The following is a 23330-nucleotide window of genomic DNA, read 5'->3' as shown; positions in this document are numbered from 1 at the left end:
GCCCTGGGTGACCTCCGCCGTGTCCCCGGTGCCGGTGCCCGGCGGAGCGGGGAGCGCCGGGGCTGCCCCGGGGCGCTGCGCGGTGCCGCTCCCGGGCTGCACCGAGGGAAGCTTAAAGGCCGACTTTTAGGGAGAGAAAGCTGGAGCTGGGTGTCCGGCAGCAGCAGCGGCGGCTGAGTTGTGTCAGAGGGAAATGGAGAAGGGCGGGGTGCGAGCTCCGGGCACGGCCGGGGGGTCTCGGCAGGTTTTGTCCCCGCTCTGCGCTGCCGTGGCTTTTGGAATGCGGGTTGAGCCGGGGCTCGGTGGTGATTTCTGCCCATGCCAGGGAAAAGCAGGTTCCTCTGGCAGTGGAGCAGGTGAGGAACGAGTTCGGTGGGGCTCCTGCCAAGGAGGAACCGGCTCCCGGCTGCCCACGGAGCACGGCGTTGCCCGTGGTGTTTGTTCCGGAGAACTGTGCATCAAGAGTTTCTTTATCAGCTCCTTACCAGAGGCGAGATGGGGATGTGGCTCCTCCTGGCAGCCCAGCGCGGCGTTTCCTGGCCCGGGGCTTGCCACCCAGCTGGCAGGGCAGGATTAGGATCGATCCCAGCCCAGCCTGGGTGTGCCTCCAGTTCTGAGCGCTGGGAAGGAGCCGCCTGGGCTGGGGTTTCGGGGAAAGGGGATCTGCTGTGCGGCGGGCTGGTGCCCGCGGGGCTCTGCGGGACCTTCAGGTGACCCTGGCCACCGTGTCCCTCCCCAGGAGGGGTTCTCACCGCTCTCCCCCGTGTGTTGCAGCCCGCCTGTCTGATGCCGCACTGGAGGCGGGGAGCGCCGCTATGGAGTGCGGGCATGGAGGCCACGCTCTGCATCCACACGTGCCTTTGGCTGAGCGCTGCCTGGATCCCCCTGGCCTCGCCGGCCGGACCGGCCTGCGGCGGACAGCGCTCTCCGGACACTGAGGGTCGCCACGGGGAGCTGACGTGGGCGGTCAGCTTGGATGCACCCGAGGAGGAGCTGGAGCAGCGGGCAGAGGAGCTGGCCCAGACTGCGGGGCTGGTGAACATGGGCCGTGTCGGGGAGCTCAAGGGCCATTACCTCTTTGCCTACCAGCCCGATGGCCACGCGGCCACTGAACACGAAGCAATAAGGAGGTCGGTGGACACTTTGTTTGCACAGCACGACAGCGTGCGGTGGCACTCGGAACAGAAGCTTCTGAAGCGCTCCAAGCGCAGCCTGCACTTTAACGATCCCAAATACCCCCAGCAGTGGCATCTGGTGAGTGCTTTCCCGGCTCCTGCTGCGCTCGCAGGCTCGGGCTGTTCGTGTGGCCACGGGCAAGCTGTCATGCAGGAGGCAGAGCAGCTTCTTTCTGCTCTTTGGTGAGGAGGGAGCTCACTGGGAGCTCGCCCTGCCTGCCCTGTGCTCTGTGATAACAGGAGGAAGCAGCTCCTGCAGCTGGTTGTGCACTGGTGGCACTGGGGCGGGCAGGGGGGTTTGGCTGGAGCACACTGTGCCCTCCACGTCATGGCTCAAGCAACTGCTGCTCGCTGTCAGCCTCAACCCATCTCAGCCTGTGACTCCTTCCCGTGCTGGCCCCAGCCCCACACGTCGTATCCAGGGCACCCAGGAGATGCCTCAGCGCTGAGCCTCCCCTCACTGTCCTTTCTGGTGCTTAGAACAACCGCAAGAGCCCCGGGAAGGACATCAACGTCACGGGCGTGTGGGAGCGGAACGTGACGGGGCACGGGGTGACGGTGGTGGTGGTGGATGACGGCGTGGAGCACACCATCAAGGACATCCAGCCAAACTACGTGAGTGCCTGTGTGGGCTGGAGGCCGGGCAGCGTGACAGGAGTGTGTGAGAGCTCAGAGTCCATCCAGCCTGTGCCATCACCTTGGGCTCAGCCAGGGCGGAAAGTGCCAGCAGCAAACCTTTCCTGAGAGGTTTTGCACCTGGGTTTTGGGGTTACCTGCCTTTGTGTAGCCCATGGGAGGCAGCTGGTGTCCCTCTGACCTGCAGCAGTGCCTGGAGCTGCCTTGCTTGGTCCCTTCCCCACAGCAGCAGACAGTGTTGAGCTGCAGCCCTGTGAGGAAGCAGCCTCCAAGTTCCCGTGACTTCCAGCCTGTGTTTCAGCCCATGTTGCATTCTCTTAACTCCTGCTTTTCCCAAACTGAGGAGAGCAGAGCCCGGTGCTGACGGTGGGTCTGTTTCCAGAGCCCAGAAGGCAGCTATGACTTGAACTCCAACGACCCTGACCCCATGCCTCACCCCGACGAGGAGAACGGGAACCACCATGGCACCCGCTGCGCCGGGGAGATCGCGGCCGTGCCAAACAACAGCTTCTGCACGGTGGGAGTCGCCTACGGGAGCCGCATCGCGGGTAGGTGCCAGGCGAGCCTCACCTCCTCATCCCTGGGGTGGGACACGGCTGCCAGGCAGCCCCAGCGAGCCTCACCTCCTCATCCCTGGGGTGGGACACGGCTGCCAGGCAGCCCCAGCGAGCCTCACCTCCTCATCCCTGGGGTGGGACACGGCTCCATGGGCTGCAGCGCCTCTGAGTCAGCGCTGCCGTGCTCGGGCTGGTTGGGCTGTTGCAGGGAGGGCCTGGTGCCTGCCTGAACTCCTCTCCAGAGGAGCCGGCTCCTGGCAGCTTTTCCAGAGTGTTCCTGGCTTCCCTGGGTGCCAAGCTTTGGGCAGAGCAGCTGTGCCGTGCTGGCTGTGCCACGACGTGCCCAGGCTGTGTCTGGAAGCTCTGGGGCAGCAAATCGTGGCCAGCCCCTCTCACTGCCCTGGCCCCTGGTCTCAGCTTTGCCCTGTGGGATGGACAGGGGTGGAGAGCTGTGTCTCTCCCCAGCAAGGCCAGGGAACGTGTGCTGTGCCCCAGCTGTCTGCAGAGCTCCTGAGCTGCTCCTCAGAGGGAGGAGAGGTCTCTGTGGCAGGGCAGGGGACAGCAGTGCTGGGATGTGGTTCTGTCCATACCTGGTCACAGCACAGTCCCTGGGGTGCCAGGGGCGGTCAGGGCTTGCCCAGGGCACCGCAGGCAGAGGCTCCCAGCTGGCAGAAGCAGGGAGCTCAACCAGGGATGAGCTCACCGTGTACCCACAGCACAGGGAGCGGCGGGGTTTGCTCCGGATCCAGCCCAGACCTGGTGCTGCTCCCAAAGCTGGGCTGGCCTTGCAGGGTGAGCCCAGCGGGGCAGCCTCGAGCCAGGAGTTTGTTTGCAGCTCATGTGAGCCGTGTTAGTCACATTCCTTGTCCTCTGTCCTGCAGGCATCCGAGTGCTGGACGGGCCCCTCACGGACAGCATGGAGGCCATCGCCTTCAACAAGCACTATCAGATCAATGACATCTACAGCTGCAGGTGAGCCAGCTGCAGCTCTGCTCTGCCTGGGGACAGCTCATGGCTGGGTGCTCACACCATCTCCCATCCTCCTGTGGCTGCAGTTAGCCTTGAGGCACCAAAATTCTGTTCCTGGAGACGAGTCCCAGGCTCTGCACAGCACCTACAGTTGTGAGATCTCCCTCTGTGTGCCGCTGCAGTTCGTCCCCTGGGCTGGCTGTGGCCAGGCAGCCCCGGCTGAGCCCTGTGACAGGGACTGGAATGTGTGAGAAGCCGCTTGTTAAATAAAAATCAAACATTTTGTCCACTGGAATCTGACCCAGAGACACAGTGCAAACACGACAGCGATGTCCCAGCAGCGAGGGGCCATCCTGATGGGTGGGAAAGTGCAGCACTTTGCAATCCCAGTCGTGGTGGCTGGTGGCTGCTGGGAGCTGGCTGTGATGGCAGGAAGAGCCGCCTGTGCCTCCTGGGGCTGTCACCTCGCGCTGTCTCTCTTTGCAGCTGGGGTCCCGATGACGATGGGAAGACTGTGGATGGCCCCCATCAACTGGGAAAGGTAAAACCCAGCCCCAGCATCCCCAGGGGAGCCCCCAGGGCTTGTGGCTTCTTGCCTGCCCGTTGAGGTGGGGAGGGACGTTGCTGTGACACTCTGCACGTCTGTTTGTGTCCCTCGGTGCCAGCGGAGCTTTCCCTGTCACTGTGCAGTTGGGAGAGGCGGCGTTCAGGCAGGGCAGGATGAGCTCTCCAAGGAGAGGCTGGTCCAGCAGGGAAAGGCTCTTTCACAGCCTGTGGCACGGTGCTGATGACTTGTGCAGCCCACAGGATGCTCCCTGCCCGGGAGCTTTCCCCGTGCCCAGGGTGGTTGTCGAGGCAGGGATGGTGCCTCGGATACTGGGGGTAAATAAGGGGAGTGGGATTGCAGTGGGAGGAAGAATCAGAGCTGAGGCTGCTCCTTCCCAGGCCATTAAGGTTTTCTCAAAGCTCCTGTGCTGCAGAGGTGCTGCAAAACACCCCAGGGTGTGGGGCTGGGCACTCACAGGGGGCCGTGGCTCTGTGTGGGGAGCCCTGATCACACTGCTGGGCTGGCTGCTGTCCCACACCACCGGGCTCAGTCTGCAAGGACCTGGGAAAGCCGTCCTGCCCCGTCCCTGTCCGCAGGCTGCCCTGCAGCACGGGGTGATCGCCGGTCGCCGGGGCTTCGGGAGCATCTTTGTGGTGGCCAGTGGCAACGGGGGCCAGCACAGTGACAACTGCAACTACGATGGATACGCCAACTCCATCTACACTGTCACCATAGGTGAGCCTGGCTCTTCTGTCTCCTCCTTTCCCAGCCTGGAGCAGCGAGGTCACCCCCAAAGCGCAGACCTGCCTGGCTGGGAGCTGGCTGGATGGTGGGAATCCGTGGGAAAATGTCTGGGAACAAGTGTGGCAGTGTCTAGGGTGTGCTGGGCTTCAGCCCCCAAGCCTGCAGTTTGCTTCTGACCTACAGAGCAGGAGGAGGCCAGAGAAATTCCTGCCCGTGTCCAGGCCTCCCTCCCAGGGCTGTGACAGGCACTGCCATGTTCAGGGAATGACCTGGAATGCAGCATTCCCATCACTTGTGTTAGAGAAGGAATGTGTAATCCACGTTCCCCAGAGGAGAAGCTGCATGAGGGGCAGAAGATCTGTGTGATACTGAGCACAGGGAGGGATTATTTATCGTGGCTGCCCTTCCTGTAGATCTTCAGGTGGGGAAAATGCAGGCTTGGCTCTGATTTCGCTGCCCAGCTCCCAGGCCCTGGAAGAGCACATCTGGCAGGCTCTTAGGGGATGGACACCTTGAAATTCCAGCAGTTGAAGCAGAGCAGGTTTCACACAGTTGGTGCCTTTCCTGTTTTCCCAGGAGCTGTGGATGAGACGGGCTCCATGCCCTTCTATGCCGAGGAATGTGCCTCCATGCTGGCCGTGACCTTCAGCGGCGGGGACAAGATGATGAGGAGCATCGTGAGTACCTGTGTCCCCCGTGCCCTCCTGGGGCACAGCCAGGACATCTCCATCCCCGTGACTGCCAGGCTGTTCCTCTGTGAGCCGGGATGTGCCTTTTATCCAGCCCTACTCAGAGGGAGGGTCCTGTTTCTCAGCCCTGTGGGAGCTGCCGTGGCCAGCCCGCCCCACTCTGCTCCCAAGGGATGCTGGAGCACAGAGGGCAGGGAGAGCATTGGGCTCCTGGAACCACTTGACCCCAGCTTCTCCTCTGTTCTGGCACGTGGGCCTCTCCCAGTTGATTTTTTAAGAATATTTTTATCAGCTTTTGCCAAAACAAAAAGGCTTCTTGTCAACAACACGTCCTTTCTGCCTGAGCCAAGCAGCCAGGGCTGTTTTCCCCCCTGCAGGCCTGACCCAGCCTGTCCCTCCCTTGGTGCCAGGCTGCCCCCACCCCTGTGGTGTGACCCCTTCCTGTCCTGTGGGGCCAGCAGGGACTGTAGGGCCCACCCACCCCAGGGCAGCTTGGGGGAAGCATCACTGGCTGTGCTATTTAGGGCTGGGCTGTTTGGAGGATCTCCCACCAGGACAGGTGCTTCCCAAAAGCACTTTGCTGTGGCTCTGTGCGTGCCACAGAGCAGCTGAGTCCAGGCTTGTCAAACAGGCTTCTGAACCGGGGCAACAGGAGGAGCCTGGGATCCTGGGGCACCTGGCTGGGACTCAGCAAGCTCCTCCTGCAGCCCAGAGCCAGGCAGGGATCTGTGCCCAGCCAGGGCACGGCACAGTCTGCCCCAGGGAGAGTAAAGCCCAGAACGGGGCTGATTTTTGCGTTCAGAAATCACTCCGGCTGTCCCAGGCTGGTTTGGAAAGCACTGACACTGGGAAAAGGGAGCCAGCAGGGCTCTGCTGCATTCCATCAGGAGCTACAGGCTCATGGGTGGGTCTGGCTTCCCCCAGCACGGTGTGAGTGCCTTGAGGGTCACAGTTTCACGTTCACTGGCTCTATGGGACACTACCAGGGGAGCTGGCACTCCATGGGGCAGCCAGGGTGAGAGCCACAGGGAACAGCCTGTACCACGGTGGCTCCTTCAGCCCTAAAGGTTGTGCTAAACCCCACACAGCCCTTTTTCAGGAGCACAGTCTGCTCCTGGACACCCTGGAGCTCGCTGCAGTGGTGCCAGAGTTAACTTCCCTGCAGCCATCTGCTCCAGCTTTCTTTTTTTTTCCTTTTACCAGACCATAAACTTTGTGTGGTTTCCTTAATGGGAAGAATTTAATACAGCTTCTGGCATTGGATGTGCTTCCTGCTGAAAGTTTGTGCTCTTGGGGTGTTCTGTGTGGGACACTCGGAGTCCCAGCGTGAGCTGGAGGCACTCACAGCTGGAAAAATGGGATGGAGTCAAGCAAAACCACAAAAAACCCTTCAGATTTTGGGCTTTCTCCCCATGGGGAGCAGAGGGGGATGGATGCACTTGCTTTGCAGTGAGGTGGCATAATTTGGGAGCCTCCTGATGCCTGTCAGAGGCTCTGTGTGCTCTGCACAGCCCGATGTGGCTCCCCTGCAGTCTGGCTGTGACACTGTGAGCAGCACCGAAGGTGAGGAAGAACCCAAACTCTCTCTGCCAGGAGCTTCCCACAGAGTTGCTTACTTAGGGCTGGCTCCTCTCTGTCCCCAAAGGGAACTGCCATGGTTTCTCCACTGGGATCCGTGTCCCTGCAGTGGGGCTGTCCCTGGCCGGCTGTGGGCAGGGACAGTTGTGTCACAGGCTGAGCTTGGGCTGGCAGGGACACGGCCCGGTGGCCTGACAGAGGCCTGCCTCCTCGTCCTGGGCAGGTGACGACAGACTGGGACCTGCAGAAGGGCACGGGCTGCACGGAGGGTCACACGGGGACGTCGGCTGCCGCTCCCCTGGCCGCGGGGATGATCGCGCTGATGCTGCAGGTGCGGCCGTGCCTCACCTGGCGCGACGTGCAGCACGTCATCGTCTTCACTGCCACCAAGGTGAGGGGCTGGGCCTCCCCCCTTCCCTCTGCTCCCCCCAGGGATGCTGGGGGATGGATGGCCTGCTGTGCACATCCTTGTTTGTGTCTGCTGCCCCTCCATAAATCTCTCCCTGGTCTGGCTCCCGGCACGGGGATTGCACTTTCCTCTCGCCCCGTGTTCCTTCCAGGAATGTGGCTGAGGCATTTTCCCCTGTCATGATAATAAATGGGTTATTTGCCTCAGGAATTGCCTCCATCTGCCAGTGTAGGGGTCTTCCAGGGGCTCAGCAGCTTCCAGGGCTCAGCCCTGTGTGCCTGCGGTGGGGCTGGCCCAGCCCAAGGGCTGCCACCTCTGCAATGTCACCTCATGGTCCAGGCAGTGGGAAAGTGAGGAGCTCTGGCCTTTCCCGGGCTCTCCAGAGAGCTGGGCTCCTGGAAACAGGCACAACAGAGAGCTGGGCAGCAAACACAGCCCTTCCCTTCACCCAGAGTGGGAACTGACTGGAGGAGTGGGGCTTCTTCCACCCCTCTGGGGAGCAGGAGTCTGTGTCCAGCTGATGCTCTGTCTCTTTGGCATGGGACAGTGTTTTCCGTAACTTCCAAGACCATGTTGCCAGAGCAGTACAACCCAGTATGTGATGGGACCCAGATCTGTCCTGCCCTAGCTGTTGGTGATTTAAAGGACTCTGTTCCTTCTCTCTGAGGCTTCTGCCATGCCACAGGCAGTGGTTTGGGCAGCAGGGAGCAGCTGGGATGTTTCAGAGCAGAAGCATTTGTGCCCTTTCATGCTGCTCCATTTCCTTTCTGAGGAGCTGGGAAGCCACTTTGTCCTGGGATTTGTTTCAAACAAAGGTCAACCTGTTCCTTTCTAATAAGGCCATGTGGGTTTGCTTCCCCACCACTGTGGGATGTGTCTGGGCCTCCTTCCCTCCAGGCCTGGGGGGGTCAGGCTGCTGCTGTCCCCCCAGGTCAGCGGAGCCCCCTGTGTGTCTTTGCAGTACGAGGACCGGCACGCCAAGTGGGACACGAACCAGGCAGGCTTCAGCCACAGCCACCAGCATGGCTTCGGCCTGCTCAACGCCTGGAGGCTGGTGAACGCTGCCAAGGTAATTCCCTGCCCTCCCACAGCTGTCCCTGGGCAGGCAGAGCAGCCCAGCCCCGTGGCAGGGACAAGTCCTGTCCTGGTGATGCTGTGGGGTGACACCACCGCCGTTCAGGGCCAGCACTTTGGCCACCATCCTGTATCTGAGGCTGCTTTTGGTATGAGGTCATGAGGCTCCCAGCAGTGCCTGAAAGCTGTCCCGAGCTGCTGCTCTCCAGCACTATATATAGCCATGGCGAGGGCCCTGATTCACACCACAGGAGCTTGGCCAGCAGCACCTTCCTCCCTCCACAGTGGCTGCAGGGAGGGTGTCCTGCCCCGGGAAGCAGGCTGTTCTCAGCTGGCAGCTCCAGGGGAGGGCTGTGCTTGCAGCAGGCAGAGGCATCCCCATCTCTTCCTCCTCTGGTCACACGGAGCCCAGGGCACATCCCTTTGGCGCTGGGTCCCAGCTCGTGTGTGCAGCTGTGCCGGGTCACTGCCGCTGCCAGCCGTGTCCCCGGGGTCACAGGGACTCCCAGGCTGCTCCTCTTCCTGCAGACAGTTGTGTTCTGCTGTTCCCTGTCCCCCTGTACCGGGGCTTGGAGTGGAACGGCCTCAAGACACCACTCAAAGCCTGTGACAAACCCAGAGCTGGAGAGTCCCAGACCCTGATCAGCCCTTATGGCTCCCAGGCAGTGACTTTCACTCCTTTCCTGGGCATGTGGGCACTGCTCCCATTCCTGGGGTGTCACAGCAGCCCGTGTTTCCCAGAGCATCATCAGGAGAGGCCCCTTGGCCTGGGCACACATCCAGCGCAGGAGCAGCTTGTGAGAGCTGTGGGAGATGGAGGGATGGATGTGCAGGGAGGGTGCAGTCCATGCTGAGCCCTCTCTCCTTCCCCTGGCAGATCTGGGAGTCCGTGCCCTACCTGGCCTCGTACGTGAGCCCCGTGCTGAAGGAGGGCAGGAGCATCCCTGTGCTGCCGCAGGAGCTGGAGGTGGCCTGGAACGGTAAGAGCAGGTGTGCCACGGAGAGCAGAGCCAGCCCTGCCCCTGGGGCACGGCAGGGCAGGACCAGCCCTGGGCTGCAGGAGGCCAGCAAGGGGTTAAGTGCTGGGCTGCCTGGGCTTTTTCCGCTGCCCATCCCCAGGGGATCTGCCTGCTGCTGCATCCCCTCCCCACAGCCCCGTCCCCTGTCCCCTGCCCTGGTGTGTTTGGGGAGCCAGGCCGGGCTCAGGAGCAGGGCTGGGCAGCGGCCAGAGCTGTGCTGGCTTTGACCATTTTAGGTAATGCTGCAGCTCCCGACTTGGCCAGGCCTGTCCGGAACAGCAGCTCCGCTGCTACCAGCGGGAAGGAGAGCTCGGCCCCAGCCCTTCCCGGCCCCCCAGCAGGGCCTGCACGGGGGGACACTGCTGGCTCTGTGGGTGCCTGTCCTGCCATGCGCCCACGTCCCCCTAGCAGGGGCTGCGAGCACCCACCCAGCCTCAGAGGGGCTGTGCTCAGCAGCTCTGGGGCCGTGAGCGTTCCTGGAGCTGGGAACAGTTTGGGATGGGGTGGGCCAGCCTGGACACCTGGCTTCTGCTCCCAGTCCCACACAGGGCAGATGAGGCAGAGACAACGTGTGCTCCTGTTAAGTGGCACCACAGCCCAGCGTGGCTGGGAGCGGGGACTCCATCCCAAAGCCCCCAGCCTTGAGCAGCCCCCCTTCCCTTTCCCAGTCACCCCTGCCGACCTGGAGCTGTCGGGGATGAGGACCCTGGAGCACGTGGCGGTCACTGTGACCATAACCCACCCTCGCCGTGGCAACCTGGAGATCCGGCTCTTCTGCCCCAGCGGGATGATGTCCCTGATCGGGACCACCCGGAGCATGGACTCGTAAGCACCGAGGGCACTGGGGCCACGGCCAGCCTGGTGGCTCAGGCTCTGAGAGCCCTCATGGCTTGTTTCCCCTCACCCCTTGGCAGGGACCCCAATGGCTTCTCCGACTGGACCTTCTCCACGGTGCGGTGCTGGGGCGAGGAGGCCCAGGGCAGCTACAGGCTGCTCATCAGGGACATCGGTGAGTCCTGTCCTCAGCAGCGCTGCAGCCCTGTGCCACGTGCCAGGGAGCTGCCAGCTCATGGCCAGGCTGGCTCAGAGAGTTCCCCACCACACCAACCTGCCTTCTCCCCAGGAGATGAGAGCCTGAGGCCCGGCACCTTGAGGCAGTGGCAGCTGACCCTGTACGGCTCCTCCTGGTCCCCAGCAGAGATGAAGGAGCGGCAGAGGTAGGACACCACGTTCCCAGCTTGGTGGGAGCCAGGAGAGGGAGCTGAGGGGTTGGAGCTGTGTTGGGCGTGTGGCAGGTGAGGTGCTCACACCTCACAGGGCAGCCATGGGCTGCAGAACACAGCTCTGTGTGCTGAAGGAGACACTCCAGACCCTTAGTGGGCATTTTGGATCCCCCCTGGAGCCCAGCTGCCCATGGGACCCTCACGGGGTGTGTCTGTCCCCAGGCTGCTGGAGGAGGCCATGAGTGGGCAGTACCTGAGCGGTGACTTCTCCCTGCCCTGTCCCCCAGGGCTGGACATCCCCGAGGAGCAGCGTTACACCATCACAACCAACACCCTCAAGGTGAGCCTGGGAACCCTGCATCCCCAGGATGGGCTGGAAGAGCAGGACCTGCTCAGTACTCCGTGCCCTCTCTGCTGGGCAGTGGGCAGGGCCTGAGGTGGTTGAGAGCTGTGTTTTTCAAGGGGTTTCCCTCTGCAGACCCTCCTGCTCTTGGGATGCTTTGCCGTGTTCTGGACTTTCTACTACATGCTGGAGGTTTGCCTGACGAGGAACGAGGTGGGGCTGGACCTGGCGTGCTCCAGCCCCAGCAGCTGCAGGTGGTACCAGCAGGGCAGCAAGCACCGAGCCCTGGAGAGCGGCCTGGAGATGGAGTCGGTGCCGCTGTACCGGGAGAAGGACGTGGAGGAGGCCGAGATGGAGTGTGAGCACCTGGAGCCTGCCCAGGATGGGGAGGAGGGGTCCTGGACCCCCACCCACCCCAAACTTTCCAGCAATGGCAGAGCTGTGAGCTTCCATGAGGCAACCCCCGCTGGAACGGGATTCCTGGGCCGGGAGGCATCGACTGAACTCCTGGGGGAGGACAGGGAGCACCAGCCCTGCTGACTGGGGCTGGGGCTGGGCTGGGGCCCTCCCTTGGTACGACCTTCCCGGGCTCGGGCAGCACAGACTCGTTCCTGAGCCTCCATGGATCCACCGTGTCCTGCGGGTGCTGGACGCGGCTCAGGAACAAGGACAGAGTGCCGGTACTGGAAAGGGAGCTTCCCTTCCCTCCTTCTGGAAAACAAAGCAAGCCTTAAACCCTTTCCTGGTGGAGCCTGCCCTGCCGGACGCTCGGGGCTCCCCCGGTGTGTGCAGTGCCATTCCTGCGCTGCAGCAGGGCCAAGACAAAGTGTCACTTGGTCCCTGATTTCTGCAGAGCGAGCCTGGAAAGTGAGACAAGGCCCCAGCAGCCGCCTCTGCAGGCAGGGACCCCGCAGCACTGGTGTTTTCCCGGGCTGGCAGCCGGCCCCTGCCCACCAGTTATCCCAGTTTAGAAGCAGGGAGTTACTTCACTCATCTCCAACCAGCGCTTCTCCCTGCCCCCCGTGCTGTGATCCTGCTGATTCCTCCTCTCCTGTGGGCACAGAGCAGCTGTGGGGTGGGGGAGGCAGGGACCAGCCTGTCTGGGGGCAGCATGGGGCTGTCCCTGTGTCACACACACTCTGCTAGCAGGTAAGCCTGGTGTGGGCTGGGCAGGGGAGGTTCAGTTGCCCTGGCAGTGGCTCGTCTGAGCAGGGTTGGCTTGTTCACATGGCTTTGGGTTCCGTGGTTTATTTTTTTAACGCTGGGGTTTGTTTTTTAATCAGCAAAGCCCTTTTGTGTAGCTTTCCAAATAAAGCCTGAAAAACCCTCCTCTCCCCCATCCGTCACTCTTCTGCCCTCCCAGAGCGCCCTCACTGTGGAAAGATGTGTCACACAGGGGCTGGGGGACTGCGACTGTGGGGGCTGTGTGCCCTCTGTGCCCTGGGTAAAGGGGGATGCTCCAGGCAGGGGGAGGGAAGGGCTGGGCCAGGGCATTGGAAAGAGCAGGGACAAAAGTGGGTGTCATGGTTCAGGGGGAAGAGGGCAGAGTTTTCCAAGCCAGGCAGGGAAAATCCAAGCTCCAGCTTTGGTTTTCCCAGGTTTGGAGCTGGCAGAAGAAAGAGCTTTAGCCTTTTAGGGAGTAGGACTTTGGCTTTCCAGGTGCCATCGGCCAGCTGCAACAGGGCAGGCAGGAGGAAACCTCGTCAGGCCACGCTAGATGAATATAACCTTTTAATTTTGACAAAAACGAAGTACAAAACCGAGGCCAATTCTCTCTTCTCCCCGTTGGCAGGGATCTCTGCGGCAGTGAGGCAGGACCGGCGGGGCAGGACCGGCTGGCAGCGGGGGTGCGAGGCCGGGGGACAGGGGATGTCTGGGGACAGGGGATGTCTGGGGGACAGGGAATGTCCAGGGACAGGGGATATCTGGGGACAGGGGATGTCTGGGGACAGGGGATGTCTGGGGACAGTGGGTGTCCAGGGACAGGGGGTGTCCAGGGACAGTGGGTGTCCAGGGACAGGGGATGTCCAAGAACAGAGGCTGTCCGGGGAACAGAGGCTGTCCGGGGAACAGAGGCTGTCCGGGGAACAGGGGCTGTCCGGGGACAGGGGCTGTCCGGAGCACGGCGCTGGGGGCTGCGGCCGCTGGCGGGGCGATGGGGCTGGCGGGCGGATGCTCCTCAATAAATACCAATGGATTGGCGGCGGCGCTGGGCCGGGGGGAGCGGAGACGGAGGTCCCGGCTGGGGAGGGCTGGGGGCGGCGGGGCCGTGCCTAGCTGATGATCTGCCGGGGCCGGCCGTAGCTCATCCCCGCCTGTGACGCTCCCTTGTTGCTGCCCATCTGTAGCCCGATGATGTTCTTGCCCTCCTTCAGCTGGCTCTCGGTGAACTCCCGTTTGTGCTCCTGCGCTTTCCTGCGGGGCACAGCGAGAGGCCGTGGGGCACCCGCACCCCGGGCTGCCCAGGAGCCCGATCCCCAGGAATGCCCCAGCCACCCTCCCTCCCCAGCTGAAAGTTTGGCATCCCGATTCCACGTGCTCCGGGACGCTTCCAGGCAGAGGAAAGAGCCAGCTCTGAGCAGCAGCAGGACGAGGGAGCCGCCATGCCCAGCTCTGCACTCCCGCACTTACTTCATGAACCAGTTGGGATCCCCGTGGTAGTTCCCGTCGTTCTTGGTGACTGCCAGGCTCCCCAGGGCCATCAGCGTCCTCTGCACCGCTGCCATGTCCTTGGCTGCCCGAGGAGAGAGGGGCACGGTGAGGACAAGAACAGCAACCCTGGGACCCCCAACCCCGACTGCCCCCTCCCGCACCTTCAAACAGGTCCACGGTCTGGAATATGTCTGTCTTGACCACACCGTAGTCCTCAGCCGCCTTCAGGAACTGGGCAATCTGCTCCATCTGCTTGAACACCATGGTGGGCGGCGCGTCGGGGATCTTGACGGGCTTGGAGCCATCGGGGTAGAGGCTGTTCACCAGCCTGCTGAGCACCTGCCACACAGGGGAGCCTGGGTTTTCTGCACTGCCCTCGGAGCTCCCTGCACTGCCCTCAGAGCTCCCTGCACTGCCCTCGGAGCTCCCTGCACTGCCCTCGGAGCTCCCTGCACTGCCCTCGGAGCTCCCCGTGTTGCCCACCCCCGGGGCCCCACTTACGATGCCGTTCTTCAGCCAGACCTGGAAGCCCAGGCGGCCCCGCTCGGGACGTCCCACGGCGGCCCCGCACTGCGCCACGATCCATTCCACCAGCCGGTCCTCCAGCTCATCATCGTACTTCTTCTCGATCTTGGACTGCACATCCCTGCTCATGCCATAGGCTGGCCCCTTGTTTGCCATGGCTGCGGTGCTGCGAGACCTGCTGGCCGACAGGGACAGTCAGGCTGTGGAGATGCTGTCTCCTATCCAGGGACCCCACACACACCATTGTGTCATTTCCCTGCCACTCTGCTGCAGTGGGAACAAGCCCTTCTGACTCTTCCCTCGCCAGGTAACAGCCCTCCATCTCCATCCAGATCTGTTTGGAGGAAAATTCACCACCGTGACCTCCAAAATCTGCCCAGACAGTCAGTTCATGTCCTGGCAGAGGTGCCCGATCCTCAGCTCAGACTGTGCACGGGAGCAGCCTCATCCCTGTCCCTTGCCAGCTCCTGCTTGGCACGGATGTCCCCGGTGTGAGCCATGCCAGGACCCAGGTTGCAGGGTGACGTTCAGGCTGGCTGGCCGCAGTCCGGTTTGGTGGCCATGGCACAGCAGGGTGCCCGTGGGGTGGCCTTGGCACGGCAGCTCCGGGAGCCGGGGAGGAGCGCGGGTGAGACGGGAGCAGTGGGAGCCGTGCCCGTGCCCTTGTAAGGACATGCTGCGGGCAGTGATGGCAGGTAGCCGGCTGCAGGCAGGGCCCGAGGGTGCCAGGGAAGATGCCAGCAGGGAGAGACCCTGGGAGTGGCAGCCAAGCTTTTGGTGGAGCTGGCATCGCTCCTCCCTGCCCGGCTCCTTGCTTGGCATGGAGCCTCCGGGTGCCTCCGGGAGCCATGCGGATGTCCCACATTCCCACCCGGCCTCCAGCGGGCTCATCCTGACCGCTGGGCACCCTGGCTCCTGCGGGGTGGGCTGAGACCTGGCACAGCAGGAGAGGACACCGAGCCCGCTCGCTGCCACCAATGCAGGGGTGCCCCAGGAGCCCCGTGATTAACGTGGTGACACCCCACAAACCCTACGGGCAGCCTGTGCCCAGACCCCGAGCACTGCTGGGCACATCCAGAGATGCTACAGACGCCACAGCCAACCCCGCTCCGTGTCCCGGCCCGACCTGGCACGGAGAGGTCACACACGGCTCCCTCGGCCACGTGGCATTGCCACCAGCTGTCCCCGAGCCCCCCACCCCGTGTCCATCTCCCGTCCCCGCCGAGCACAGGGCAGAAACGGGCACCGGGGCTGGAGCTGCCCCTCCATCGCCGCTCCGAGCCCCGCACGGCCCCTCCGGCTCCCGCGGGGACCCGCAGCTGCTCAGCCCCGCCGGGAACGCGCTCCTGAGGGGCAGGAGCAGCACAGAGGCCCGGCAGTGACCCCAGCCCTGCCAGGGGAGCCTGTCCCTCCTCCGGGGAGCAGCGGTGCTGTCCGAGCAGCGGCATCCCCGTCCCGTTCCGCCCGCAATCCGCGGCGTGCAGGGAGCAGCAGATCGCAGTCCCGGCAGCGGCTTTGCCATCCCAGCTCCGGGGTCCCCATCCCGGGGAGCAGCATCCCCGTGCCGGGGGCTGGCTTTCCCCCCCGGGGCCCCCCCCCCCCCCCCCCCCCCCCCCCGCGGCAGGACTTACAAGCGGCTGCGGACGGAGCGAGGGCGATGCTCGGCGAGGGACCAGCGCACTGCCCCGCGGGGACCCCGACCTTGTGCTAAAAGGCGGCCGGCGGGACGGTGATGTCAGCGGGGCGCGGAGCCCGGCCCCCCCCAAACCCTCCCTCCCGGGGCGCCCGGCCCCGCAGCGCTCCATGACTCCATCCCAGGCACCATATTTGGGGAAAGACTCCGAAAACCAGCGACGAAAGCCCGTGCTCGAGCATTCCCCGCGTGCCTCCGCCCCAGCGGGGACGGGGCCAGGGCGGAACCGGGCCGGGGGCTGATGGAGTAAATCCTTTTATAGCCAGGCGGCAGCGCCGAGGGCTCCAGCCCCGACTTCACGGCTGGTTTTCCCGTGCGCTCACCGCCGGGAGCCGGCCCGGCCGCGCAGGGTGTCCCCGCGGGGATGCTGCGGGGGCCGGCAGCGAGGCTGCGGCATCCCGAAGATCCCGGGATTCCCTCTGCCCGCGGGCACCAGCTGCAGCGGGGCACGCAGCAGCCCTGGCACCGCGCTGCGAGGATGCCACAGAGGGCCCCAGCCCGCAGGGAACTTTGCTGCCCGTGAAGAGGGACCCCCCTGGGCATCCCTTAGCCACCCGTGGGGCTGCCAGTCCTCCCATGACCCACGGGCCACCCTCATCCTCCCCACACGTGCTCTCCGGGGCAACATTTCCCAGCCCCTGTGGCATCTCCCCTCTCCCAAAACCCCGCGGTGCCACAGCAGGGCCTGGCTAACACCGGGTGGCCGTCGCCCCGTGGGACCCCTGGCAGGCGGCAGCAGGCACGGGCAAAGTGCAGACACTTTAATGCGAGTCCCTTCCCAGCAGATCCACGCGTGGGGAGCGCGGCACCTCGATGGGGAGCGGCCACGGGGGCCCTCTGCGGCCACCCCCCTCCCAGGACGCTGGAGGAGACACGAGTGGGGCCTCTCCGGCCACTGCCCCCACCGTGCTGGCCCCACACACCCCCCACCTCCCACCCACTCGACTCAGGCACTGAAGAGAGACCCACACCCACGTGCTCGGGGGCCACGGGGCTGCTGGCACGGCGCTCGCCCCAATCCCCCCACTGTGCCCAGAGGCACACGGACACGGAGCAGCAGCAGCACCTTTTCCAGTGTCACTTGCCACCGAGGACGGATGCTCCGGTGGCCCCCCAGCCCCATTTTTGGCTGTGACGGGCCCAGGGATGGGCACAAAGTGCCTGGAAGGACCCGGCTGATGGGGAGGAGGCAAACCAGGACCCCCGGGCTGTGCGGGGAGGGGGACGGAGTGGCTGGCAGGAACTGCAGCGCAGACATCCCTCCCCAGGGGTGGGTCCCCCTCCCGGGGCTGCAGCCGGGTGTTTGGCACAGTCCCAGGGCAGCGGGTGGCTGCAGGCTCCTAGAAGACGTAGATCTTGTCCCGCTGGACACAGTCCAGGTCATCATCCAGCGTCAGCAGCACCTGTGGAGCGAGGGGAGTGAGGGGAGCAGAGCCCTGGGGGCTGGGGAACCGGGGACAGCGGCTGCTGTGCCAGTGGAACCAGCCCCTACCAGGAAGGAGCCGAACATGGCGATGGAGGAGAGGAAATGCCAGATGTCGTGGTCGTCGAAGAAGTCGAGCAGGATGCAGTCACGGTTGTGCTCCCGGGATTCAGCTGGCGTTTTCTGCCGGGCATAGGGCCAGTGTCACTGCCTGCCCATGGCCACCCTGCCCACCCCACTGCTGTGCCACCCTCCTGCTCACCTGCCAGGTGCTGAGCCCCTGGAAGAAGAAGAAGAGGGCAAAGCCCCAGACCACGGAGGTGCTGATGATGCAGAGCAGCGGGATGAGCTTGATGCGCTCGCCACTGCGGAGCTGTGGGAGAGGCTGGGGTCACTCTGTGGGCAGGAGCTGGCAGCAGTGCCCATCCCTTCCCTGCCCTGCTCTCCCTGCTGGGCTCATGGGGGCCCAGGGCTCGACTCCCACCTTCATGATAATGTAGAAGGCGAAGTAGAGGAGGAGGTTGCAGATGCCGATGGCCAGCAGGTAGGAAGCAAAATCATTGGGGCGGACAATGAGGCCGTAGGCAGCGCTGGGGAGGCAGGGACAGGCAGTGGGGTCAGCCTGGGGGTCCCCCTGCCATGCCCGCTGTCCCCAAAGCACGTCTGCAGCCCCCAGGAGATCAGGCAGCACGTGGGGACTCCGGGGTGCCACAGCTGCAGAGGGACCTGTCGTGATGGGCTGACAGCTGCCATGAGCTGCCTGTCCTCGGCCTGGCCCCACGGAGGGACAGCAGTGCCGCAGGAGCGGGGTGGGGGCAGCAGCAGGGCTGGGGAGAAGCAGGGTGGGGTCTGGCACGTGCCCAGCTCTGCACTCACAGCGACCAGTTGATGATGTTCCCCATGACCAGCAGCACCATTCGGTCCTGCAGAAGAGGAGGGGGCTGTGAGGGGCTGCAGGCAGCTGCTCTGGGGGGCTGCCAGGGAGGGTCTCCACAGAGCCAGGGGCCCCGGTGCCAGCACTCACCACATACATGGGCCCGCTGCACTGCCGGACGCAGTCCGTGTACAGCACGTGCAGGATCCTGCGCAGGATGCCCGAGTCTGTGGGGAGAGGGGAGGTGACACCACGGGGCCACCACATTGTCCCCACCCACCTCGCTCACGGAGCCCCCCTCACCCAGCTTCCAGCGCCCCATGTAGTACAGCTGGGTGCTCAGCAGCAGCGTGGCCACGATGTGGATGACGGAGAAGACGATCCAGAAAACCGTGTTCCCCTTCCCAAACACCTGCAGGGAAAGCGGGGTTGGGCAGTGGGCTGTGGGGACAACCAGCCCCCCTCCCTCGGTGCCCACCGTACTCACCACGCCCACCACGGAGAAGAAGATGACGAGGGCCAGGCAGGCGTAGGCGCTGTAGGCGCTGGCGTTGATGTCCGGGTGACGCTTCTGGTAGAGCTTGAGCATGCAGAGCCCCGCGATCATGTACATGAAGGAGGTGTCTGGGGGGGCACAGCGGTGAGAGGGCCGTGGGTGGCCCCACTGCGGGTGGGGGCAGCCCGGGGGGGCACTCACCAAACTGGAAGTTGGTGTAGTTGGGGCAGACGTGGTAGCAGGCGCTGAGCAGCCCCTCCATCATGAGGGCGGTGCCCATGGCGTAGAAGAGCCCAAAGTGCTTGGGGATGCCACACTCCTGAGGGGCAGAGGAGAGGGAGGGAGGGGAAGTGGGGGGTCCCGGGGGGCTGAGCCCTGCCAGGCAGCCCGAGCCCCCCCAGACAGCCCCGTCCCTCACCAGGGCGTGGGTGTCGTTGCGCAGGAGCGCGCGGTTGTAGTTGATCTCGCGCTGCAGGATGATCAGCAGGAAGAGCAGACCCAGCAGGACGTAGCCCAGGTTGCTGAGGATGTTGTTGAAGGCGCTGCGAGGGGCCAGTCCCACTGTGGGTGCTGTGGAACCCCCTCCCTCCCCGGGGTCCTGCTGCAGCCCAGCCCTGAGCACAGGGGACCCCCGGGCACCCTCCACCGTCCCCCCAACCCACCTGAGGTTCCCCAGGGGGTGGGCGCACAAGAAGTTGTAGTAGCAGATGTCCTGGTTGCCAGTGACGTTCACCACCTGTGGGCACGAGCAGGGTGAGGGACACAGGGGGCTCCCAGGGATGTCCCCATCATGCTGGGGAGCACGGTTTGGGACTACAGACCCCAGAGCTCCCAGGAGCCCCTCACTGCTGCCCTGGCCACACTCACCGTCTGGTAGGTGATGACGAGCTGGATGACGGGGAGGGCGTAGAAGACAGCGATGGTGGCGATGTTCCTGGGAGAGGGTGGGGCTGTCAGGGGGTCCCTGCTGTGCACCCCAGGCTGGGACACTGCTTGGTGCCCCCTCCCCACTGCCTCCCACTCACCAGAAATAAATCTGGTACTTCTTCCGCAGCACCCGCTTGTCCTTGCGCGCCAGGTCGGCCACGCACAGGTATTGCTGGAAGGAGAGGGGGGTCAGGGCCTTGCCTGGCCGGCAGGGAGCAGCTGGCAGGGCTGGGGGACACACACACCTTGGTGCGGATGACATTCTTGTCGTAGTCGATGTCGGCCAGCGTGTCGTAGTCATCCTCCTCGACAGAGCTGAGCGAGTCCAGGCGCGGCCGGCTGGCCACGTTCTCCAGTGACCGCTCCCCTGCGGCCGAGCCGGGGCCGTCAGCAGAGCCCCTGGGCCAGCCCGCCTCGGTGCCCACCCCGCAGAACCCCAATCACCCCCAATTAACCACTGGGCTGCCTCCCTGCCAACTCACACTGGGGACAGGCTTCAGCTCCCTACAGCCTTGCCCCGGGGACAGGTGGTGGCTGTGCCCACGCGGGCAAGCATTGCCCCGTGCCTGTTCCCCAGGGCTCTGCCAGCTGGGGAACACCGAGGGCCAGGTGGACAATGTCCTGCTCTGCACCCCTCAGGTGCTGCCTTTGCTCTGAGGGAGGAGAGCGGAGGTTTTGTGCCCTGGGCACAGCCTGGGGCTGGGCAGATTTTGCCCTGATTGGCCCGACCCTGCCCGGTACCAGCATCTACCCATGGCAATGCTCAGCGGCCTCGTCGGGGCGGAGGGCGTGCGCCGCTTGAACTGCTCCTGCCCTTCAAAGGAAAGCCAGAGTTACTGGAGCAGAGCTCCCTGAGGTGTGTCACTGCTGGAGACCCCACTGGGGGCTGCACCGAGGGGCCAGCAGCCCCAGGACCCTTCCCAGAGATGGAGGGGGCAGAGCCAGGATGCCACCAGGCAGGAAGCTCCGCAGGGCTGTGGCCACACCAGCGGCACAACAACTCACCCACATAACTGTAGGAAACTTCTGCTGAGCCCAGGCTGTCTGTGATGCCCTCGGTGCTGCTGGAGGAACCGTTCCCTGCAAGGACAAGGACAGGCAGAGGGTGGGCACAGCCCACGGGCAGGGGGTGAGGGACAGGGGACAGTGTGTGGCACTGACCGAAGGAGCCGTAGCCATAGCTGTCGTAGGGGCCGTGGTTCAGGAAGGAGCTGGGGATGCTGCGGGAGTGACCTGTGGGACAGGAGGGTCCCTGTCACCGTCAGTGGCACCCCTGTCCCAGGGCACAAAGCAGCTCCCACCCTGGCACTGGGCGAGCTCAGAGCCAAGGAGAGCTGGCACCTACCCAGGAGCGATGCTGGGAGTCCCCGGAAAGCCACGAGAAGAAAGAGACAGACCTGGTGAGATGCAAAGCCCCAGCACAGCCCAGCCAGCCCCACAGCAGAGAAGGCTGGGACCTCCCTGTCCCCCCGACACTGGGATTTATCCCCAGGAACTCAGGGGGATACTCCTGCAGAGGCAGAGGCTTTGCCACAGGCTCAAAGAGGGCAGAATAAAGAGGAATTCCCCAGGCAGACCCCTCCATGGTGCTGGCTGCTGCCTCCAGCCCTCACCTGTGTCCAGGCTGGGTGAATCCATGGCTGCCAGGAGCCCCTTCTTCTTGTGCTGCCTGCCGAGGGAAGCAGCTGTCAGCCCGTCTGTGCTCCTGCTGGGGCGAGGGGACACAGCCCCAGGGCCCCCACCAGGACTGTGCCCATGGGCTCAGCACCCAGAGGTGCTGACACCCGGGCACTCACCGGCAGCTCTCCCAGCAGGCGATGAGCAGCGTGAGGATGTAGAAAGAGAGGAAGATGCCGAGGCAGAAGAGAACACTGCGTACGTAGGCCTCGGCTGTAGAGCCAGGACAGGCCCTCAGCGGGGGTGGCACCTCGGGGGACCTGCCGTGGGTCCCCACAGAGCCCAGCACCCCCAGCACCCCAGCCCCTGCCAGACTCACAGGTTATGGCAGGTGACACCATCACCTCCAGTGTCTTCTGACGGTTGTGCTGATCCACGGGCTCATCTGGAAGAAGGCAGGGACAGGGCTCAGCTCTCTGCCCTGTCCCCACACACAGCCCACGGTGGCAGCCCCGCTACAAACCTGGAGAGGCATTCTTGGAGAGGGGATAATAGGGCAGAGCCCCGCCGCACGCTTCGTCCTCTGTCTTCACCACCACCACCACATAGAAGCTATGGCTGGGGAAATCCTTCTTCTGCAGCAAGAGACGGGGGTCAGCAGAGCCCAGCAGGGGATCTCCCATGCCAGAGGTTATCCCAGGAATATCCTTTGTGGGCTCTGGTAGCCAGCGGTGCTTGGCAGCACCAGGCAGGGAGCGGGAGCAGCTCAGCCCCATGGCACAGCCCCACGGCACAGCCCTGTGCCCACCTGCACCGTGATGGCCGCCTTCTTCGTCATGGTCTGGTACATCCCGATGAAGGCCACGTTGTTGTCCAGGTCGTAGACGGGGCACTGCGGGGGCAGAGGGGCCGTCAGCCCCGCCGGGCACCACGGGTCACCCAGAGAGGAGAGCCGCTGCCCAGACCTACCAGGATGTCCTGGATGGAGATGACGGAGCAGGGGAAGGCCATGGCTGAGGTCACCTTCACGATCACCGAATCCACTTCCTCGGGGAACTCGTACTTGAAGTACTGTGGGGAGAAAGGGCCCGTTGCTGCCATGGTGGGCACGCTCCCCTCCTGGGTGCAGAGCCCTCCCGTGCCACGCCGTGCTAGCTGTCCTCACCTGCGGCTGGGCGGCCGTGGCATTGAAGCTGAACCTTTCGTTGGTCCTGCAGAGAGCACAGGAAAGGTGATGGGTGCTGAGGGGAGTCCACAGCCCCACAGGCAGCGGGCAGGGAAGGGGACAAGAGCGCGGGGCTCCCCTCACCGCAGCACAAAGTTCTCCACGCGGGTGACCCGCAGCTGGTAGGAAGTGTTGAGGGAGAGCGTGGAGACATCCACGTAGAAGTGCTGGGTCTCCACCTCGGCCTTGGTCTGCGGCTGGCAGAGCGTGCGGCTCACCTCCTGGTACGCGTATTTCCGCTGGTACCTGGGCAGGGAGAGCCGTGTGTGCCCGCCCGACCCCTGCTCGGGACATCCCAGCCCGGGGAACTCCTGCACGGGGAATCCCTGCCCGTCCCGCTGCTACTCACAGGCCCCGGAGGATGAGCGGCACCTGGAAGGAGACCACCGCTTCCTTCTGCCTCACCACGAAGAGCACGGGCTGGTCCTTGTGGTCCGAGAGGACATTGACGGACACCCGCACGCCCTCGGTCTGCGGTGACAGCGCCAGGTGAGGTGTTGGCCGGGAAGGTCGGGCTCGAAGCGGAGGCTGGACTTTGCTCGGCCGCCGTGGCAGAGGCTGCCGTGCCCCGCACAGCCCGCACCGCCCGCACCCCTGCGGACACAGCCCGCGGGGGACGTGGCGGGGTGACCACCCCGGCTCACCCTGTTCCTCCGGACGCTGTGGTTGAAGGCGTAGATGTTGAGCAGGTTGGCGTCCACCCAGTCGGTGTAGGTGTTGTTGAACTGCGCTTCCTTATTCTGCATCTTGCGGTCCCCGTGGGGCAGGGGCTGGGGCCGGACGTGCGGCGGGGACAGCAGTGTCCCGGCCAGCAGCGCCCAGGCCAGCACGGCCGCGCCGGCGCCCGACATCCCGCCAGCATCCCCGGCCAAGGTCCGCGGGGCGGGACGGCACGGACGGGACGGGAAGGGACGGGTCGGGACGGGTCGGGACGG

The 23330-nt window shown here is 64.3% G+C and overlaps 3 protein-coding genes across 10 annotated transcripts; 1 reads left to right on the top strand and 2 right to left on the bottom strand.

Annotated features, from left to right (window-relative positions):
• The first annotated feature begins 21 nt into the window (after positions 1-21).
• On the top strand, positions 22-12297 carry PCSK7 (proprotein convertase subtilisin/kexin type 7). The gene is made up of 15 exons (XM_015649907.2): positions 22-1254; positions 1656-1790; positions 2194-2359; positions 3250-3340; positions 3824-3878; positions 4481-4619; positions 5205-5305; positions 7119-7286; positions 8266-8373; positions 9256-9358; positions 10066-10222; positions 10312-10406; positions 10521-10614; positions 10843-10960; positions 11099-12297. The coding sequence occupies exons 1-15, from the start codon at positions 787-789 to the stop codon at positions 11501-11503; spliced, it is 2403 nt and encodes an 800-aa protein (XP_015505393.1). The 5' UTR covers positions 22-786; the 3' UTR covers positions 11504-12297.
• A 379-nt stretch (positions 12298-12676) lies between these two features.
• Positions 12677-15876, bottom strand: TAGLN (transgelin). Of its 2 annotated transcripts, none has more exons than XM_015649909.2 (5): positions 15772-15876; positions 14117-14315; positions 13777-13954; positions 13595-13697; positions 12677-13378 (listed from the first exon to the last, which is right to left on the bottom strand). In XM_015649909.2, the coding sequence occupies exons 2-5, from the start codon at positions 14294-14296 to the stop codon at positions 13237-13239; spliced, it is 603 nt and encodes a 200-aa protein (XP_015505395.1). In that variant the 5' UTR covers positions 14297-14315; positions 15772-15876; the 3' UTR covers positions 12677-13236. The 2 variants fall into 2 exon arrangements, with proteins under 2 accessions (XP_015505395.1, XP_015505396.1); XM_015649910.3 differs by having other exon boundaries at positions 14117-14318; positions 15772-15865.
• Positions 15877-16579: 703 nt separating this feature from the next.
• On the bottom strand, positions 16580-23324 carry SIDT2 (SID1 transmembrane family member 2). Of its 7 annotated transcripts, XM_015649538.1 has the most exons (28): positions 23040-23324; positions 22745-22866; positions 22480-22641; positions 22336-22381; positions 22140-22241; positions 21979-22062; positions 21694-21805; positions 21550-21615; positions 21350-21443; positions 21167-21222; positions 20899-20910; positions 20715-20786; positions 20559-20633; positions 20305-20367; positions 19799-19920; positions 19652-19725; positions 19494-19560; positions 19289-19362; positions 19045-19168; positions 18828-18945; positions 18618-18754; positions 18434-18542; positions 18281-18357; positions 18133-18179; positions 17741-17846; positions 17519-17629; positions 17326-17439; positions 16580-17236 (listed from the first exon to the last, which is right to left on the bottom strand). In XM_015649538.1, the coding sequence occupies exons 1-28, from the start codon at positions 23244-23246 to the stop codon at positions 17174-17176; spliced, it is 2616 nt and encodes an 871-aa protein (XP_015505024.1). In that variant the 5' UTR covers positions 23247-23324; the 3' UTR covers positions 16580-17173. The 7 variants fall into 7 exon arrangements, 6 of the variants coding, with proteins under 6 accessions (XP_015505024.1, XP_015505026.1, XP_015505025.1 ...); XM_015649540.1 differs by lacking the exon at positions 20305-20367; XM_015649539.1 differs by lacking the exon at positions 20899-20910.
• Positions 23325-23330: the final 6 nt, after the last annotated feature.

The sequence above is a fragment of the Parus major genome, chromosome 24 (genome assembly GCF_001522545.3).
Source record: "Parus major isolate Abel chromosome 24, Parus_major1.1, whole genome shotgun sequence".
NCBI classification, from domain to species: Eukaryota; Metazoa; Chordata; class Aves; order Passeriformes; family Paridae; genus Parus; species Parus major.
This window is presented reverse-complemented; position numbering and strand designations above follow the sequence as displayed.

Coding starts and splice junctions, on each gene's coding strand:
- PCSK7 (XM_015649907.2), top strand. CDS start 787: ATGCCGCACTGGAGGCGGGGAGCGCCGCTATGGAGTGCGGGCATGGAG. Junction 2,360..3,249: donor CTACGGGAGCCGCATCGCGG/GTAGGTGCCAGG, acceptor TCTGTCCTGCAG/GCATCCGAGTGCTGGACGGG. Junction 4,620..5,204: donor CATCTACACTGTCACCATAG/GTGAGCCTGGCT, acceptor CTGTTTTCCCAG/GAGCTGTGGATGAGACGGGC.
- TAGLN (XM_015649909.2), bottom strand. CDS start 14,296: ATGGCAAACAAGGGGCCAGCCTATGGCATGAGCAGGGATGTGCAGTCC. Junction 13,955..14,116: donor TCTGGCTGAAGAACGGCATC/GTAAGTGGGGCC, acceptor CCTGTGTGGCAG/GTGCTCAGCAGGCTGGTGAA. Junction 13,698..13,776: donor GACCGTGGACCTGTTTGAAG/GTGCGGGAGGGG, acceptor CTCCTCGGGCAG/CCAAGGACATGGCAGCGGTG.
- SIDT2 (XM_015649538.1), bottom strand. CDS start 23,246: ATGTCGGGCGCCGGCGCGGCCGTGCTGGCCTGGGCGCTGCTGGCCGGG. Junction 17,847..18,132: donor AACATCATCAACTGGTCGCT/GTGAGTGCAGAG, acceptor CTGCCTCCCCAG/CGCTGCCTACGGCCTCATTG. Junction 17,440..17,518: donor AGGGGCTCAGCACCTGGCAG/GTGAGCAGGAGG, acceptor TATGCCCGGCAG/AAAACGCCAGCTGAATCCCG.